This window comes from Mauremys mutica, chromosome 25 (genome assembly GCF_020497125.1).
Source record: "Mauremys mutica isolate MM-2020 ecotype Southern chromosome 25, ASM2049712v1, whole genome shotgun sequence".
Lineage (NCBI taxonomy): Eukaryota > Metazoa > Chordata > Testudines > Geoemydidae > Mauremys > Mauremys mutica.
Window position 1 is genome coordinate 6,875,394 of NC_059096.1, and position 18,071 is coordinate 6,893,464.

The following is an 18,071-nucleotide window of genomic DNA, read 5'->3' on the forward strand; positions in this document are numbered from 1 at the left end:
GCGGCGGAGGAGCGGCCTGGCGCGGAGTGACCGTCAGCGAGATAGAACGAGAGACACGGCTGTCACCACGGAGCCCACCGGTGCTAACGCGGCGGCTACCGCCGCTTCCCGGGCCGGGGGCACCGGAGACCAACCGCCTTCGCTGCCCCCGCCCCCACCAAGGATGCCGCGCAGGAAGGTGAGTACAGGGCCGAGCAGGCTGGAAAGGCCCTGGGGAGGGAAAAGGCGGTTAGACCCTGTTTGCCCCCGTTTGCCCCCCACCGAACAGCCCCCTACAGCCATGAAAACTGAGCGAAAATAGCGGCCTTCAGCCCCCTGCACCCGCCCATCTTGCAACCTGAATGGCTCTCCAGTAGGGCCTGCTGAGTACTGATTGGTCACCGCTGCTATCACTCATCGCCCCAACGGTCATCTTTTCCCCTTCCCCCTCTCGGAGCACGTTCCGCCTTCTTGCTTTTCTGATTGGACACCTACTTGGAGACCTGGTCGTTGATTGGCTCCTCCTTACGGCTCAGCTCGACGCTGATTGGACGTCATTGCTGCCCTTCTCCACCCCCTACCGTCACCTCCCCACGCGTGCCTTGTTTCTCCCGTTCGCTCTCCCTTCCCTCCCATTCAATCTGTCCTCCCTGAGTGGCTGGTTCTGTGGCAGCGAAATGCACGCGGATAGGCCGGAATTTCCCGTCAGTCACGCCCTGGGGCCGCGCCTTTTCTCATGGCCGTTTCTATTGGAGAGGATTCCTACCCGCCCCGCCCCTCTTCCCCCGTGATTGGTTGGACCAGGCCGGGGGAGCGCGCGAGTGAGCGGTAACGCCGCGGGGGCAAAACAAAGCGGCTGTGCAGGGGCGCCCCACTCCCAAGCCAGGGCCAGGGGTGTAGCGCTTGGCTTAGTCTCCGTTACCCCCCCAGATTGCCTTGCCCTGTCCCATCCCCCCTCTAGGGCACCCCCCGGCCGGGATTGTTACTCCCCGCCAGAGCATCCCCACCCTAGGGTCGCCTCACGCTCTAGAGCGGGGGCTCTGCACCGGTCCACGCGACTGGACCCCTTTCAGGAGTCTCATTGGGCTTGCGCCCCCCCCCCCCCCGGCCAGGTTCCACCTCACTTACAAACTACTTGCTTCCAAAATCAGACCTAAACCCACCAGAGTGTCACAGCCTCACTAGGACTGGAAAGTTGCTGCCTCCTGCCTTGCTCATTTTTACCATATAATTCTCAAATAAATCCGTTGGGACACAAAGAGTGTACCAGTGTGCACTCTTCCTTTGTTAGTACATAGAGCCGTATAAACAAAGCATTGTGTGACATTTTAGTTGGTACTGACTTCGCTAGTGCTTTTTATGTAGCCTGTTGTAAAACTAGGCAAATATCTGGCCGAGTTAATGGACCTCAGGGAAGACTTTTGCATTGGGCTGCATTAATTCCCCCCATGCGCTCTCCTGTGCTACCACCCAGACTGTCTTAGCTCTCCCCATGCTTCTCTCTGTGCCACCCTCCTGCACTTGGCCTTATTTCTTCCCCCATATTTCCCTCTATGCCATAAATGCACCCCCACCATGGGCTGCTTTAGCTATTCCCACTCCCACAGGACTGCTTTTATCTCGCCCCTCCCCCATACCCTCTCTACACCACACCATTGTGCACTGCTAAAGCTCACCCTCGATGGACTTCATCAGCTACCCTTTATACTCCCCTCTTTACCCCCTCAGATTCCCCTGGGCTCCTTCACCTTCCTCCTTCCCAAATCCCAGGGTTGTGTAGCTGGGACTCCCTGTATATAGGAGCATCCAGAAGACTCAGGATGATGCCCCTGCATTCATCAACTTGCCATGGCATGAAATCCTGCATGTTCACTCAGTCCTGGGCTTTCTTTCACATCACTCCCACTCCGGACCCCAAACCCTGCCCCAGTGGGGCAAGTGGAATGGTAATTTGGTCAGAACATGGAGTCTTGGTTCCCGCCTTTCCCACTGCTAACTCTCCCGGTGCTTGCACATCACTAGGGTGCTCTGGGCCTTGGCTCTGCTGTCTTACTTTCTTGGAAGAGCATGCTTTCAGAGGATAAAGGGGAAGCACTGCTGCTTATGCGAGGTGGCGTAGTGAGAGCCCTGGAAAGAGAGCAGTCAGTCTGGAACCTTTTGTGTTAAATTAGGGAGCTAATGTCTGAATTGCTTGAAACTTCAAGTATGTTCTTCTAAAATGAAATTAGTGTCATCTGCAGTGTTATGGACCTGATCTGTTTGCAAAAATCCTGTATTATGGATGGTACTGTCAGATAGCTCATCTTTATTGTACTAAAGCGAGTTTTTCCTCCAGAGCAAACTACCCGGATGCCATTCGTTTGTTTTTGTTGTGTATTGAAATGATCTTTCTGGCATCAAATATTCTCTTATTTCTAGTATTAATACAAGTATACAAGTAGAAGTGCTCCTGTGCTAATGTCTGGGTCTGTGGTGTTACAGAGGAATGCAGGCAGTAGTTCAGATGGAACCGAAGACTCCGATTTCTCTACAGATCCTGAGCACACGGACAGCTCTGAAAGCGATGGCACGTCGCGAAGATCTGCCCGCGTGACCCGTTCCTCAGCCAGGCTCAGTCAGAGCTCTCAAGGTAAAATGCCTTTCTTCCTAGCCCCACCAGATGCAGCTGGCTGGGCAGTCACAGTATTCTTGGCTTGGTAATACTTAAAGGAATTTCAGTGAATCTATACCTTCACATTAGTTAATCCCATTCATTATTTTTTCTCATTGAATACAGGTGTGCCAGGGAAAGGAACAAAGGCATCGCAAGGATGCATTGCATAAATGAGGCTGTTCAATCTAATGATTAAATAGGGGGTCGGATGTCTGACCTCCTATCTATTCCCTGATCTGAAAGGTAGTGTTGTCTCATAGTTAAAGGCAGTTATATAGAAGTGTTAAGTATCATTCACATGAATGAATGTTCCCAAAATTTCTAAGTTGCTTGAGTTATTTTAAGGAACAGCTGTTTGTATTGTAATCAAAAGAAATGTTCAAAACATGCCTTTGCATAAAGGCCTGGCACACCTGGAATTCGCTGTTCTGTTATGGCTTCATTGTAACCACGTCCCTGAAACTGGACCTCGGGGGTTTTTCTCCTGAATTTTAGCTTAGTAATATCATGGTGATGAGAACAGCATATAAATAACTAGACAGAAAGAGGGAAGTTGGTATTTGGAGACTTCAGGCTGCTTGGAGGTGCTCAGAAATGGAAGTTGAGGCTCTGTGCTGTGAGGAGGAGTGTATTTTCAGATTAGTTGAAAGCCTGTTGTATAATGGAGTGTAATCAATATATTGTGTCAGTGGGGTATATTTTGCAAGTTTCTACATTTTGGTATCTAGACTGTGAGGGTATGTTTTACTTCTCCACTTTCTCATAGTTGGTTTGAGGACTGCTGATCTTGTCTGACAGTAATTAAAAGGAAAAAAAAATTTTTGCTGGAGAATTTGCTGCATGAGAATCTTTATTAAGGGTGGTAACGCTGGAAGGTTACATGCAGGGTCCCAACTTTACTGCCTTGCACCAAAAGCAGCTGTGGTATACAGAGGGCTGATCTAACTAGTAATGATTCTCATCTTCACAGGCAGCTTTTTCTCTTTCTCAGTGGGAGATGGTTTGTAACCATTGGATAAATGATGGAGTACAGAGCAAGTTGACTTTGTGCCTCATTCCTCAGATTGTTGGTGGCTCATAGTGTCTGTAAAATTGTGAAAGAGGGCAGCTTAGATGAACAGATCTTGATGCTAGTAGATGTATCAATGGTGTTGAAAGAGATACCTTGCTGTTGGGGTCAAGCAGTCAGATGATGTTGAACTTGTAGTTTGGATTGTTGATAGGTGCAGAACCAGAGGTAATTTGACTCTGGTTTTGGGATCAGGCGGGGAGGCAGGTTAGTGATTAGTAGTGGTTGCCCTCAATTAAATTGGTGTTGGTTTTTTTTTTTGTTATTTTTTTTATTAAATTAGACTCCAGCCCAGTTCGTAATCCGCCATCCTTTGGCACAGAGGAGCCTGCCTATTCTACTAGGAGGGTGACTCGCAGTCAACAACAACCCACCCCTGTGACTCCAAAAAAATACCCACTCCGACAGACCCGCTCATCTGGATCGGAAACAGAGCAAGTGGTTGACTTTTCCGATAGAGGTACGGGAGTGAGGTGTGGCTTTGAGTGCTTGCAGGACGATGTCAGCTAAGTGGTGTGCTTTCTCTCTGAGACCAGCCCTATGAGACTGAGGGTTTAATGCAGGGCCCTAAGGATGAGGGTTTGCAGCAGGTGGCTGTGTGTTGTGTGAAGTCACGTAATTAATTTCTTTGTAAGCTTCCCTTCATGCAAATCTATAACGTCTCTACTCTCATTCAGATACCAAAAATGCAGTGGATCATGACGAGTCTCCACCGCGCACCCCAACTGGGAATGCCCCCTCTTCAGAGTCTGACATAGATATTTCCAGTCCAAATGTGTCCCATGATGAGAGCATTGCCAAGGACATGTCCATGAAGGATTCTGGAAGTGACCTGTCTCACCGCCCCAAGCGCCGCCGCTTCCACGAAAGCTACAACTTCAACATGAAGTGTCCCACGCCTGGTTGCAACTCCCTAGGTAAAGCCAGCTCCAAGATTAGTTCCTCTCCCTTCCATTTCTGACATTGAGCTCAGTAGCCCACGTTTCACAGGGTTGAGAACCCCCACTGGGTGGAGTTGCATGTCTCAGCAGCATGCATTTTATTGGGATCAGGGTATTTGTTGGATGGTTGAAATAGAAAACCTCTTGTGGGGACTGGAACACGCCAGCAATACGTACATTTCAGCGGTGTCTTTTGGCCAGAAATAGTTGAGGGTGGTGAGGAGAAGAAAAGCCTGAGAATGGATGGTTACGGTGCTGATTTTTCCAAGTTTCTCTATCTGCACCAAGATCAGTGGAGTTCTCAAGATGCCTTATCACTTCTACAAAAAGCTGTGAGTTTACTGCAAAATTCTCTGCAGCGTTGGGCCTGGAAGGTCAATGGAATATTCTTCTAGGTCAGTAGTTGAGATCCAGTCTGTTAGTAGTGACTAGATGCTGTGCCACCTGCTGGCTCTTTGGCATAGGTGGAAATAGTTTTGATCTTGCTTCAGTTTCCGCTTACACAAACTTCAGTTGCCCCTTTTTTAATAGTTTCTCAGCAAAGAGAGCAACCGAATGAGCCATGGAGTTTGAAATACCCTTTCTCACTTGAGGTGGTCAATGCGTGTCAGTGCTGTTGACAGGATAGTGTGGAGGAAGCTTGCCCTGCTGCTGTCTGAACTTTACCGGTTCTGTGGACAAATGCAATCCGCGCTAAATTCACTTTGAAACAAAATGAAAAAACCCTCTTTACATTGATATCTTGCGGTATTCTGGATGGAACATCGTTGAAATTTGTTGGTTCCAATCCTAGTAAATCCTTTCGGAATCCTTGCACCCTGCAGTGGAGGGGTGAAGAGTACAAGGGGAATGGATGTGATGTGACAGGAAAGTGATTTTTCAGAAAGGCTTGGGGAAAATATAGGGTCCTTGAGGTAAGACCCTTTTACTGCCAGAAGCAGGATACTTGGAAGGAAGAAGATCTAACCTCATAATGTGGTGTAGTGTGTATATTTGGGTTTCCTTTTTGGCCCCTACAGCTTATCTTGTGAATCATGAGATTTGTTCGTCCTGTTTTACGGGTAATAAACTTATTAAGCCCTTCTTTGAAACCCAGTCACAGTGTCTAACCACCTGATCTAAAGATGCTTTAATTATTGGCTTTTTTACTTACTGGCTGTAAGGTTTTTTCTCTGGTTCTCCACAGGACACCTAACAGGGAAGCATGAGAGACACTTTTCCATATCAGGATGCCCACTATATCATAATCTCTCAGCAGATGAGTGCAAGGTAACTTTCTCTCCTCTTCTGTTTTCATTCTGCTTTTACAGTACGAGATGTCAAGGCCTGTCATTAATAGCCCTGGGTTAAACGGATGGTTATTATGCTCGAAGTGTAGTCTCACTTCAGACATGAAACAGCAGTGCATATTTATGGCACGGAGTGCATTCTGTATACTGGAATTCAAAGGGGAACTGGAAAAAGAGTCCTCACGTGCTTTGAGGGCTTTGTTCTGATTTCCAGGTGAGAGCGCAGAGCCGAGATAAACAGATCGAGGAGAGGATGCTGTCCCACAGACAGGATGACAACAACAGGCATGCCACCAGACATCAGGTATGCATTCAATGCATAAGCAGTGTCCCAATTCCAGGTGCGAAACCTCAGTTTGGGCCTTCAAGCTTTTGTGACTGGAACTCTTGCATTCCTCTTCCTGATTTATCTTTGAGATGGGCTTTTGTGCTGGACCCTCGTGCACCATTATCCTCTCCATTGTAATCATGAGATGAGGGTTTGGAGCAGCCCAAACCCTGGTTGCTGGTGAGAACACGGGATGTGGCTGTCCCTGATTGCTGGATTTTGATGTTTCCTATAGCAATCTATTATAGTTACACAAAATAGGCTGTGGCTGTTCTGAGAGATTATTCTCTGTTCATGCCTTTTGAAATGCAGAGCATATGTGTTTCTATAGAAACGCATTGGTCAGTATACCTTCTGCTAAACCAAAGAGAAGGCCTTCAGTGGTTCATGCTTCTCAAATTTTGGACACTTGGGTTCAAATCTAGATGAGTTTATCTTTGTAACAAGTTTGACCTGAGTCTGTTTCCAAGGAATATTTGTCCACATGATAAAATCCCAAATAGACAGAGCATGGTTCTGTGCACTGGGATTGAGGCGTACTAGCAGGCCTGGGGAAAAAAGAGGACTCTGTCTTTTCCATGTCTGCGCTCTGCTTGACTCTAATCTGTGCTCTCTCATGAGCTTTGAAATTCATAAAACTCATTTAAACACTTTTTTTAATGGAATATTGTATATTCCTTTATGTTGCCTTGTGATTTCATGTTGCCCTTCCTAGCTATTGGTGACGAGTAGTCAACTGAACGTATCCTTCAGGGGAGAAAGACTTGCTGAAAGGGGGAACGCATGGAATGTTGAGTCCTTTAGAACTGAAAGGATATGGGCAATGTCTGAAGTAAGCTAAGTTCATTGACTATTCCTAGCTTCTCTCTTTCAGGCACCAACAGAGAGACAGCTGCGGTACAAAGAGAAAGTAGCAGAGCTGAGGAAGAAAAGGAATGCGGGACTAACCAAGGAGCAGAAAGAAAAGTACATGGTATGACAGCAAAATTTACTTTAGTTCCTTTCTATAGTATGCAACAAGCATATGGAGATTTTGCTTTCCACTCATCCTGCAGAATGCTGGGCTAACAAAGCTGTGGCATTCAGTAGCCCAGGGTTGGCATAGATCATTCAGAGGTTTAAAGCTCTTAATATTTAATTGTTTCAGGAACACAGACAAACCTATGGCAACACCAGAGAACCCCTCTTGGAAAACCTGACGAGCGAGTATGACCTAGAGCTTTTCCGAAGAGCACAAGCACGGGCCTCTGAAGACCTGGTGAGACTCTTAATCCTTAACACGTCTGCTAGCAGCGGCCTTTGCTTTTCCAAGAGCTGAACGGCCCCATAGTCTGCAATGTTTGTGCTGATAAGTGAGAGTGTGTGAGAAGAACCACCTCTGAACTATGCAAAGTGTAAATGGCAATAGAATGCAGAGTGAAACATGTTCAAAATAAGAGCCAAGTCAGTGGAGTTACACCAGGGCTGACTGTCTTCCTGTATTTAGGTCTTAAAAATATAAGGAGTCTAGAGGTGTCTGACGACAATGAATTTGCCCACGGTACAGCTGGAGCTGTGCATTTCCAGTCTTGAACACTGCGAGAGCTCTGAGCCAAGAGAGTGATTCGGTCCCATTTCTCAAGTGCTCATTTGCAGCTTTCCTCCTGTGAGAGAAGATCAATGTGTTCCTGGGCAGAATGGGCAACAGCTTCACACATTGAAACAATAGCTGAGTATTGATTGAGTTGAGAGGTTAAAATGCTCTGCAGGAGGCCAGCCTATCAGTGCGCTGCCATCCTGGAGTTCGGAACTGTGTCTTAAGCTAGACTGATAAGGGCTTCTTGAGATGCCGTTTCCCACCCCCAAAGCTGATCCAGAAGCAGTTTTGATGGTCTCTGGTGGTAGCTTGGGGCCACCTCGACCAGAATGGTCAGTGGCCCTTTTCCCCTTGTGGGAGGGAGAAAATACAAAGTGGCATAGAGGGTAAATTTGCTTTTAAGTTAACAATCTAAGGTAAGGTTGAGTGATGTGAGGTCCTGGAGATCACAGGCCATACTGGCATGACAAGAAACTTGTTAACGTGTCAGGCTAGCATGGAGGGCTCCTTGGGGATTTGCGTTTTGTAAGATGGCTCTGGAAGAGGCTCACAGAAGGGAAATAAATGTTTGTTTTTTCCTTTCCTTTTTTATTACATTTCCTCTATTCCTTCCGCTGATAGGAGAAGTTGCGGCTTCAGGGTCAGATCACAGAAGGCAGCAACATGATTAAAACAATTGCCTTTGGCCGCTATGAGCTGGACACCTGGTATCATTCTCCCTATCCAGAAGAGTATGCTCGGTTGGGACGCCTCTACATGTGCGAGTTCTGTCTCAAATACATGAAGAGTCAGACAATACTACGCAGACACATGGTAAATCCTTGGTGATTGTTGCCCAGCTCCTTAGGTTTAGAGATTGGAAGTATAATGAAAACACATTAAAACAAAGTAGCTGTTTTGGGCTCTAATAGTCCCTTTGGGAGCCTGCCTGCCTGCCTGAATGCTAAGTGCTCTGCACAGCTTTGAAAGGAAGACAGGTTTTCTCAGATTGTCTTAATCCCTGGGCCAACTGGATGGACCGCAGTGGAGTAGGAGTGGGGGCTGGGAATCCAGTTTCTCATTGTAGCTGAACAGGAATGAATGTTTCCCTGTTGGGAACACTTATTCTGTATCCAAGAGGCTCTTTCTGCTTTCAAAGCAGCTGCTAGAGCAGTATTGTTACCCTAACTTTGATTGTCATTTTCTTGTAGGCAAAATGTGTCTGGAAACATCCACCAGGGGACGAAATTTACCGCAAAGGCTCCATTTCGGTGTTTGAAGTGGATGGGAAAAAGAACAAGGTAACTGGAATTGCAATGGTGGCACAGTCTTTCTTCTGGTGTTCACCTTTCTAATGCACTTTATGTGTCGCCTGCCTTACACTACAGAGAAGCAGGAGATCATGGCCTCTTTCCCTTTGATTCCAGAAGGAGTGTTAGTGCCTACACTGCCCCTTCTCGCAATGCTAGTAGTTATCTTAATGCACTGGTTGGTTCTTGCAACAGTGCACCTGAACAATGTCTATCTGCATCGTCCTTGTGGCTGTTGTTCAGCCCTCCTGCAGGTCCATGGTTCCATCGGCTTGTTCACATACAAGTACTTGTGCAAGAGCTGCTGTCAATTGTATGTTCAGTTCCCCTTCTGAACCTTAATGAGGACCCTCAGTTCCTGGACTCATGCCACCACTGCCTGTCTCCCATTCGTTACGAGTGCTATAAACTGCAGCGGAGCAACCCAGCTCCATTGCTGGTTAGAGCATTCACAGTTGACTAGCATGTAGTGTGTACTGGCAGGTACAACTGAGGGCTTAGTCTAGTGAAGTGGTACAGTTGCCTCCAAATGGCTAGAGCCATTGCTATAGTGGAAGACCCGTCTAAGCCCTGCTAGAAACTGGACATTGAGGGGGTTTGTTGCCATGGCTAGGAATGAAGCTGTTTTGAGAAGACACGCATTTGGTGGAAGAACAGATCTACTCTAATCTGTATTTTGTTACAGTTCCCATCCTTTCAAAAGTGGAAGGGGTTCTCTTTCAGAGATGCTGCACCATGACAAACAGGTGTGTCAGATTCTCCTTCTGCTTCCAGATCTACTGCCAAAACCTGTGCCTGCTGGCGAAGCTTTTCTTGGATCATAAGACTCTGTATTATGACGTTGAACCCTTCCTCTTCTATGTCATGACAGAAGCTGACAACACTGGCTGCCACCTGATAGGGTATTTCTCCAAGGTCAGTAGAAATCAACCACCGATATATGTAAACCTGTATTAATGCTGTAGCTTAAGACAGAGGTCATCTGTGCAAACCCTCACTCCTCAGTTTTCTACAAGTCCCAACATCCAAGTGTCCAGGCAGAGCTAAAATTTCAAAGCTAAACTACAAAAGCTTTTCAGAAGCTTTGCTATTTAGCTTTCCTAATTGCTACTAAAATCAAACTTTGCAAAGAGACATTGTTATATTAAACAGTAATTCGTAATCACTTGTATACAAGTTAGCTAGGATCTCGCTGTCTCAAATGGAGATGAATTCCTTTGTGATAAAATTAGATTCATTTTCTAATAATACACCTCTACCTCGATGTAACATGGCCCGATATAACACGAATTCGGATATAACGCGGTAAAGCGGTGCTCTGGCGGGGCGGGGCTGCACACTCTGGTGGATCAAAGCAAGTTCAATATAACTCAGTTGCACCTATAACGCGGTAAGATTTTTTTTAAAACAGCAAAGAGTCCTGTGGCACCTTATAGACTAACAGACATTTTGGAGCATGAGCTTTTGTGGGTGAATACCCAGCTCGTCGGATGCATGACGAAGATTTTTTGGCTCCCGAGGACAGCGTTATATTGAGGTAGAGGTGTAATTAGCACTTCTAATGCTTTTTATCCCTAGAGCTTTATAAAGCACTTTGAGATGGGAAAATATCATATCCATTTTATAGATAGGGGAACTGAGGAACAAAGGTGAAGTGAATTGCTCAAGGCCACACCACATGTCAGTAGCAGAAGTTAGGGTAAAAGCCAGGTCTCCTGGCTCATATTTCTGTGCCTTGTCTACTCACCCATTGTGCCTCCTTAATAGACAGAAGTGTCTCTGGACTTTTTCCTTAATGCCTAGTACATCTTCGTGAAGTACACTTCCTAGCTGTCTTTACTTAAATGCAGTTTCTGTGGTGCAGTTGTCCTGAGAGAGTAAAAAATGCAGCAAATGAAAGCCATTAGACAGTAGAATAGTCTCCCAAGGAGAGTGTTGGAAGCTCTGTCTCTTAAGCCACCTAAATTATGACTGGATAAAGCACTAAACAAACATAAAGAAATATCCTGCCTTGGCCTGCAGATAACATTGTCCTAATGGGTCTCTTCCCTCATTAAACTTTTTGCTAGTGCAGTATGTATATCATTCTAATGCAGTGTTGACTGTATGTTGCATATGCAATTAAGAAGGTTGTTGGATTCAGAACAGAGATTGCTGTGCCAGCACTACCCTAATGTCCTGGTTAAATCAACAATCTCTCATGACAGGGCTCTATTTGCCTTCCACCCTACTCCTAGCAATCATGAGAGTGGATGCCCAGTTTAATGGTTAATACAGTAATAAACTCTAAGTCAGCTTGGTGGGTGGAGGAAGCTCACATTGAAAGTTAGTTGTCAGGCTGGCTATCACATTGCTGTTTCACTCAACTTGTATTGCATCAGTTGTGCTGCCTTGTTTGGCCTGCTGCAATAGTGATGTACTTGCTGTTTGTGCAGATTGAGACCTGCTGATCTAGTTCCTCCCTCTTCTTGCTTTCAGGAGAAGAATTCTTTCCTCAACTACAATGTGTCTTGTATTCTGACGATGCCCCAGTACATGAGGCAGGGTTATGGCAAAATGCTCATTGACTTCAGTAAGTATATGGAAAAGTTATGACAAAATCTTTCAGCAATGTCTGTGAAATGAGGCAAACCCTCTATCTTCAAGAGTTCAGCTTTTGTCTCTGTACTGTATTCCTGCACTGACCTTTGAGAAGCAGAGAAATGCACAGCTGAGTCAGATAAGGTTTCTTCAAACCAAGCTTGCACATAATGTATCCGTGCCCTTGACTCCCAGAAGAGCTGTTGAGCACATGCTTTTGCATGTGTGTGCCAGTGGGGCCATTCAGGGCAGGGTTGTAACAGATATGTGGGCGCAGAAGTGGCCAATCAAAAGAAGAGCCTTTAGCATGGTTCATATCCAGGTACTGTTACTCCCTTGCAGGGAAACTTATGCTAACAAAATCTGCACAGTTGCCTCTTGTGGTTCTTTCCAAATGTGTCTCAGATCATCCTGATAATGATGCAAGTCAGCAGTATTTCCTGGACTGAATTATAATCATTCACCACTTAGCAGGCTATAGTTGGTCTGTCTGTATGGAAAAAGACTTCTGAGCTGCTTTTCCAGTGCTACACATAAAGTGGTATTCAGGAGGCATTGGCTGCCTCAGATTAACTATTTCTTGGTGAACTTGTGCAACACACACGTTGCTTTTGGGGCATCCGTGATGACAAATCCCTGCAGTTAACTGTAGCTAGTTGACGGTCAGGAGAGAGCTTGGTATACTGTGAGTAAATGTTTTCTCTTGCTCACAGGTTATTTACTTTCCAAAGTGGAAGAAAAGGTTGGCTCTCCAGAACGCCCGCTGTCTGACTTGGGCCTTATCAGCTACCGTAGTTACTGGAAGGAAGTTCTTCTCCGTTATCTGCATAATTTCCAAGGCAAAGAGATCTCTATCAAAGGTGGGTTCTAGTGCTAAATGAGCTCGTAGCGAATTTGTTCAGGAACGTTTCTGTGCTCTTTGTTCTTCACCCCTTTCCCCCAAACCTGCGGTGACTGACGTTTGGTCCATTTTACCCTCATGGGTGAGTTGCTTTCTCTTACTGGGGTTCTTAAAGTGGCGTGGCTCCTCTAGACTGTAATTAGATGGGTTTTTGTCTGGCTGTCTTACCCCACTATTTTTAAAATTAAGCTAGGTTGCTGGGTTTTGAAGACTCTCAGCGCACCCCCGTTTATGCCCTTAATTAATTGTTTATTTATAAAAAGAAAAACAGTGAGCGATAGGGATCTAAACAGCAGCTTGAAAGTCAGCATCATTCTGAGCAGCTCCCCTGCACAGCTCACTCTCCAGAAAAGCAAGACTGAATAACTAGATACAAATGAGTAATGTTTTACACCTCTGATGCTATGCAGATCTAGTTAATAGGAACACAGCAGGCACGTGGACTGCTGCTTAGCTCATGTCTATGCTTTCAAAAATCAACCCTTTTCATTGCTGCATTACCCAATGTAGGTGGTGAGTATTCTCTCGCTCGTTCCCAATAGATCCAAATTGTTTTCTTCTGAGGTTTGGTGTTGGTGGCCAGCTGGCTGAAATATTTGACCTGCAGTGTTACTTTCCTTTCATATGAGGAGAATATGGGGCCATTTTGCCTCTCTTCTTCTTGTCTTTGTATGAATTGACAGTTGTGTGACAATCCAGTAAATCTTTATAGTTTTTTCTCCACAGAGGTCACTAGTGAGGTCTGAATAAATGGCATTCAGTCCCTGCATATCCCGACTGGCTACAGAGAGTACCAGGAGGTGGAGGATGATTTGTGTTGTGGCTTTCTTTAGAGGACGAAATGCATTGCTAATTTAGAATATTAATTTCAAAAAGGAAAACCTCTTTGGCTAAAGAGAGATTTCCGAAAATTTCTAAAAATACTTCGAATCTATGCAGTGATAGATACGTAGACTTCATTACTAGCAATTTGTATAGAATCTAAGGTTCTCCAAAGTTCTTTACAAACAATTAAGCCTCACAGTCACCCCTTGGGCGATAACAATTATTCCCATTTCGCAGGTGAGGAAAGTGAAGCACAGAGGTGATGACTTGCTTATGATCACATAGCAAGTCAGTGAAACAACTGGGAATGAACTGTGGGCTCTGACCACTAGATAACACTGCTTCCCTAATCATTGACCAAGCTGAAGCAGAGGAATGAGTATTGGCATTAAACTTAAAAGATCTCAGTATTCGCAAGGCATCTTGTAGATGTAATTATGAAGGGTGGGTACAGCAGAACATGAAGTTGTATTTGAGAACTAAACAAGTACGACAGCTGCAGTCTTGAGGGAATTCTTTGGTGGTCTGGCCTGCTGCCTCCTATCGTCTTGTGGACTGTGACCTTGTTTTTCAGAAATCAGCCAGGAGACTGCAGTGAACCCTGTTGACATCGTTAGTACTCTGCAGGCACTTCAGATGCTCAAGTACTGGAAAGGAAAACACCTGGTGTTAAAGAGACAGGTGAGACTTCCGGTGGCTGTGCCTGCACTTTTCGTTGCTTACAGTTCAGCTTTGTGTGTTAGGGCCATAGGATAATATCCTATCTTAATCTACATTCCCTGTGCATTGTGTTGGGTTTTCTTGAGCTTTGATTCTGGTGAGGGAACTTTTTAATCTTAACGCAAAACAAAATATCTGATAAAGTTTCAGGTGGGTCCCCAGTCTGATTTTTCCCTCCTCCCCCACTAGTTTAGAAATCCTCTACTTTTTAACCACCTTCTGTGCTGTTTTTTGACATAGGGAAATTCCACTGCTAGTCTTAAGCAAGTAAATCCTCAAACACAGCTCCCCTCTTCACTGTTTTTTTTAATTTCCCCGTCCTGGGGCTCTTACCTGTAGGTGAAGGCAGCCTGACCTATGTTGTTAGTGGAGTTCCTAAAAAGTAATATGGGCTGCTCCATTCACAATGTGTCATCTCTGTGGTACCAAGCAGATGGAGCGCAGGTCATCTCCAAAGTGTTGGACTCACATGTGGATTGTCCAATGGATAATTCACATTGATTATTCTCTTTGGTTTAACCTGCCCTTTCATGCTCTCTTTCTCAGGATCTGATTGACGAATGGATAGCCAAAGAGGCAAAAAGATCAAACACCAATAAGACAATGGATCCCAGTTGTTTGAAATGGACCCCTCCCAAGGGAACTTAACTGGCCATCACTCCAGAAGCCAGTGAAGAACCCCAGCAGTAGGAAGTACCCTAGGGATCTCTGTTGTATCTGTTGCTGTTGTGATTGGCTGGTACAGTACCCTCCAGGAAGATCAGTTCCCCTTGGTACTGTTCTGGCCCAGATCTTTTGTGCACACCACAGACGCTGGTTCTGAGGAACTTTTATGTTTCGGCCTCAATGAGGTTGCAAGGATTGGATCTGTATAGGACCCAAGCACTGGCCCAAGGAGTTCTGATATCTGGTACTGTACCTGTCCAGTCACTGGTCCTACCCTCATGTTCTTATTCCAATGAGGTTGTGTCGTGTCCTATAATCTGTTTGTGTTCCTTCCTGCAGGCACTCTGCTTTCTAAGTAATGGACAGGACAGCTTCTGTGGCCTTTGAACAAGGTCTACAAATCTGTTCTCCAAATTATTCTATCAACGTTTTGTTTGGGAAAAGGGGTTGTAAATCTGCATCCAAGCAGGTTCCCAACATGTTGCCAGTTTACTGACTTTAGCATTGTTACAACTAACCCTGTCTGATGAACTTCCTTACCCCATGTATCAATTAGTTTCATTAAGACAGCATGACACCTCTTTAAAGAGAGCTTCCCCACATAATATACCAGGTCTTCGTGTAACAAAAACTGACTGCTAATATTGTACACTCTGAAGCTTGCACAACTTGCACCTGTCAGTGAGTGGTGTGATCATTGGTGTTACCCTGGAAGAGTCCAGTTTAATAGTGTGAAAGCACTGTGATGTGCCATACTGTTACAGAGTAGCCCTTTTGGGTGTGGCAGGCTCTCCTGAGGTTAGTACAGTATCATGGCAGTACAGTATCGTGGCAGTACAGGCCTCTTAGGTCAGATATCACTGATTTCCTGTTGCTGGAGTTGGTGGTTTCCTTTACACGTATAGAAACAAGTTTAGTGTATTTCAACTTAGTCGTTCTCCTAAAACAGTCTTTGAATTGTAGCTTTTTGAAAAGACTCTATATTAAAGGAATACAATATTAATTTCAGGTGAATTGTTGATAACCTTGTCCAAACAGCCACAGAAAGTCTACAAAGCAATATCCTCAGTTGTTGGATTGTCTAAAGCATACATTCTGTGCATCAACAGCGGCTCTGGCTAGCTGTGTGGATGGTTGCTTTTCTGTTGACAGTGCATCCTGTCTGTTCTTATAGAACAACAGTGACACCCCCCCACACACACACACCCACCCCTCCGCACCACCAAAAGAAACCTCCGTAAAATGGCTTTCAAGTATAACCACTGTCCTTGTGCCATGTGTTTCCTATCTGTCTCCTGCGAGGGACAGGTGTGAGGTGAGTGATAGCTGCATTTAGACCCTTCCGATGATCTCTTCTTGTGTGGTGTCTGAAATGAAGCTCTTACCCTGTGCTGGTAAGTAAGGGCCATTTCTTGTTAATCACGGACCATTCCCAGTGTGGAGAAGTTCTCTACGGGCCCTTTCGTGGTGGGCTGTGCCTTTTTCTTTGCCTCCCTAAATAAATAGATCTCGGCACAGGATTTATATCCTTGTGGGCATTACTGAGGATTGCTGTCAAGTGCCCTTGGATCGTACGTTGTAGCTGAAGACATCTGGCAGGGTGGAACTCTGGGGAGTGGGGAAGAAGGCCAGTCATGTACACAAGCTAAACCCCTGTTCCCCTGATGTGGTAGAATGTGCTATTCCTGTATCTACTTCTCAATAAAGCATGTTCTCTGCTCAAGTCGTCAATTCTTTCCTTTTAGTTTTCCTGAGCAGTGGGGATTTAAGGTGGCTCTTCTGTCGAGTGAAACTGCTTTTCTGTTCCTAACGTGTAAGATACTTTAATTTTGAACCTGCCTTTATGCTGTCATTGTAATGGGGAGAGTGACTGAAGCAGCCTTCAGGTTGGCTGCGTTAAAAATGTCCTAGATCCTGTATTAGCTTTGTTTAAAAATGACTCTCTGCGGTGGATGGTGCTGTTGGGAATGTGTAACTCTCGCAGGTACAATAGCCCTAAGAACATACCTCCAACGTCCATACTTCATACCAAGCTGACTGTAGTGGCCACCCAAAGTTGTTGTAAGAAGGGAGGAGCTTCCTAGGACTGATGGTCCTAGTTGTTTACCCTGGCTGTTCTTCCATGACCATGGCACCTTTTAGTCTCCTGTTCTCTGCCTGTGGCACACAGTTTAGTCTCCTGAGGACTGAAATGCTTTAGTCAAATGGAAGTCTTCAGGCTTAATAGAGGGGTATCTGGCTGATAATTAATGGGCTGTGCTATAGAGGTAAGATTGGGTGATCTAATAGTCCCTTCTGGCCTTAAACTCTTTGAAATGAGACCTATTTCTTCCCCCCCTCCAGGAGAATTTTGAAGAGCTAAGTCTCTGTCTTTTGAAGATCAAAAGTTTGAAGTTCAAGGCAGACCTCAAAGATTTTGAGCCTTTGCTACAATGTCTGATTTAAATTGGAAGCTAATCAAACTGCTCTGGTTCCATCTCTCTCCAGAGATTCACTGTGGGAAGCAAATCATCCTGGGTTCCCCTTTTTTCTGCTCTCCTCTCTTACTCTCTGCTTGGGATGAGCATCCGTGCACCTACCCTGTGTTGCCATCTGCTTCTGTTCCTCCATGAAGAGGAAGAGCCTTTGATCAGCAAGGAGAATATATGAAACCTTGATGAGGAGAACATTGCCAAATAGCTCTGCTGGCATCATTCCCCCACCCTTCTCCTATAGCAGAAGGGTTGGACATTAGAAATAAGGGAATGTCTCACCCTGGTGAAGTCTGATACTCTTGCCGTAGAAAACAACTCGTGGAGAATTTGACAGAGAACCATTGATCTTGGTAGCTGTACCAGTAGATCACTGCCCCATTTATTAGACTACAGGGACAAGAGGAAATATTAATGTGATGCTCAAGGTTTCTGTGAGGATCACACAGTGTTTGTGGGGATGTAGAGGGGAGCGTCGCTCTCAGCCAGCAGCTGTATGTATCTCTCAAGAGGAAGATGGTGCTGAGAGACACTGTATTCTCTTTTAGCTGAGGCTGCCATTGATTACTAGGAAATTCTTCATACTCTTAATGGCTAAAAGTTTACTGAATGCAGTAGCCTCCTAATTACACTCTGCACCTTAGATTACAGAGCACTGTGGCCTAACCTACCAGAGCGATGCACCCCATTATAACACTGCTGAGCAATTGTTCTGGGTACAAATACAGAACAAAACAAATCTCCATTCCCGCCCACAACGAGATGCCTGAAAGCTTTTCAGGTG

The 18,071-nt window shown here is 45.5% G+C and overlaps 1 protein-coding gene across 1 annotated transcript; it reads left to right on the forward strand.

The window, feature by feature from the left end:
* The first annotated feature begins 45 nt into the window (after positions 1-45).
* KAT7 (lysine acetyltransferase 7) lies at positions 46-16,531 on the forward strand. Its single transcript, XM_044999523.1, has 15 exons — positions 46-178; positions 2,461-2,608; positions 3,985-4,161; positions 4,379-4,618; positions 5,829-5,911; positions 6,146-6,235; positions 7,134-7,232; positions 7,407-7,517; positions 8,457-8,648; positions 9,026-9,115; positions 9,899-10,039; positions 11,603-11,696; positions 12,418-12,564; positions 14,005-14,111; positions 14,697-16,531. The coding sequence occupies exons 1-15, from the start codon at positions 164-166 to the stop codon at positions 14,796-14,798; spliced, it is 1,836 nt and encodes a 611-aa protein (XP_044855458.1). The 5' UTR covers positions 46-163; the 3' UTR covers positions 14,799-16,531.
* The last annotated feature ends 1,540 nt before the right edge of the window (positions 16,532-18,071 follow it).

What these genes read in the sequence shown, in the direction of transcription:
- KAT7 (XM_044999523.1), top strand. An exon ending in GGTTGACTTTTCCGATAGAG is followed by an intron (nt 4,162 to 4,378) that starts GTACGGGAGTGA and finishes ACTCTCATTCAG; the next exon opens with ATACCAAAAATGCAGTGGAT. An exon ending in CACGGGCCTCTGAAGACCTG is followed by an intron (nt 7,518 to 8,456) that starts GTGAGACTCTTA and finishes TTCCGCTGATAG; the next exon opens with GAGAAGTTGCGGCTTCAGGG.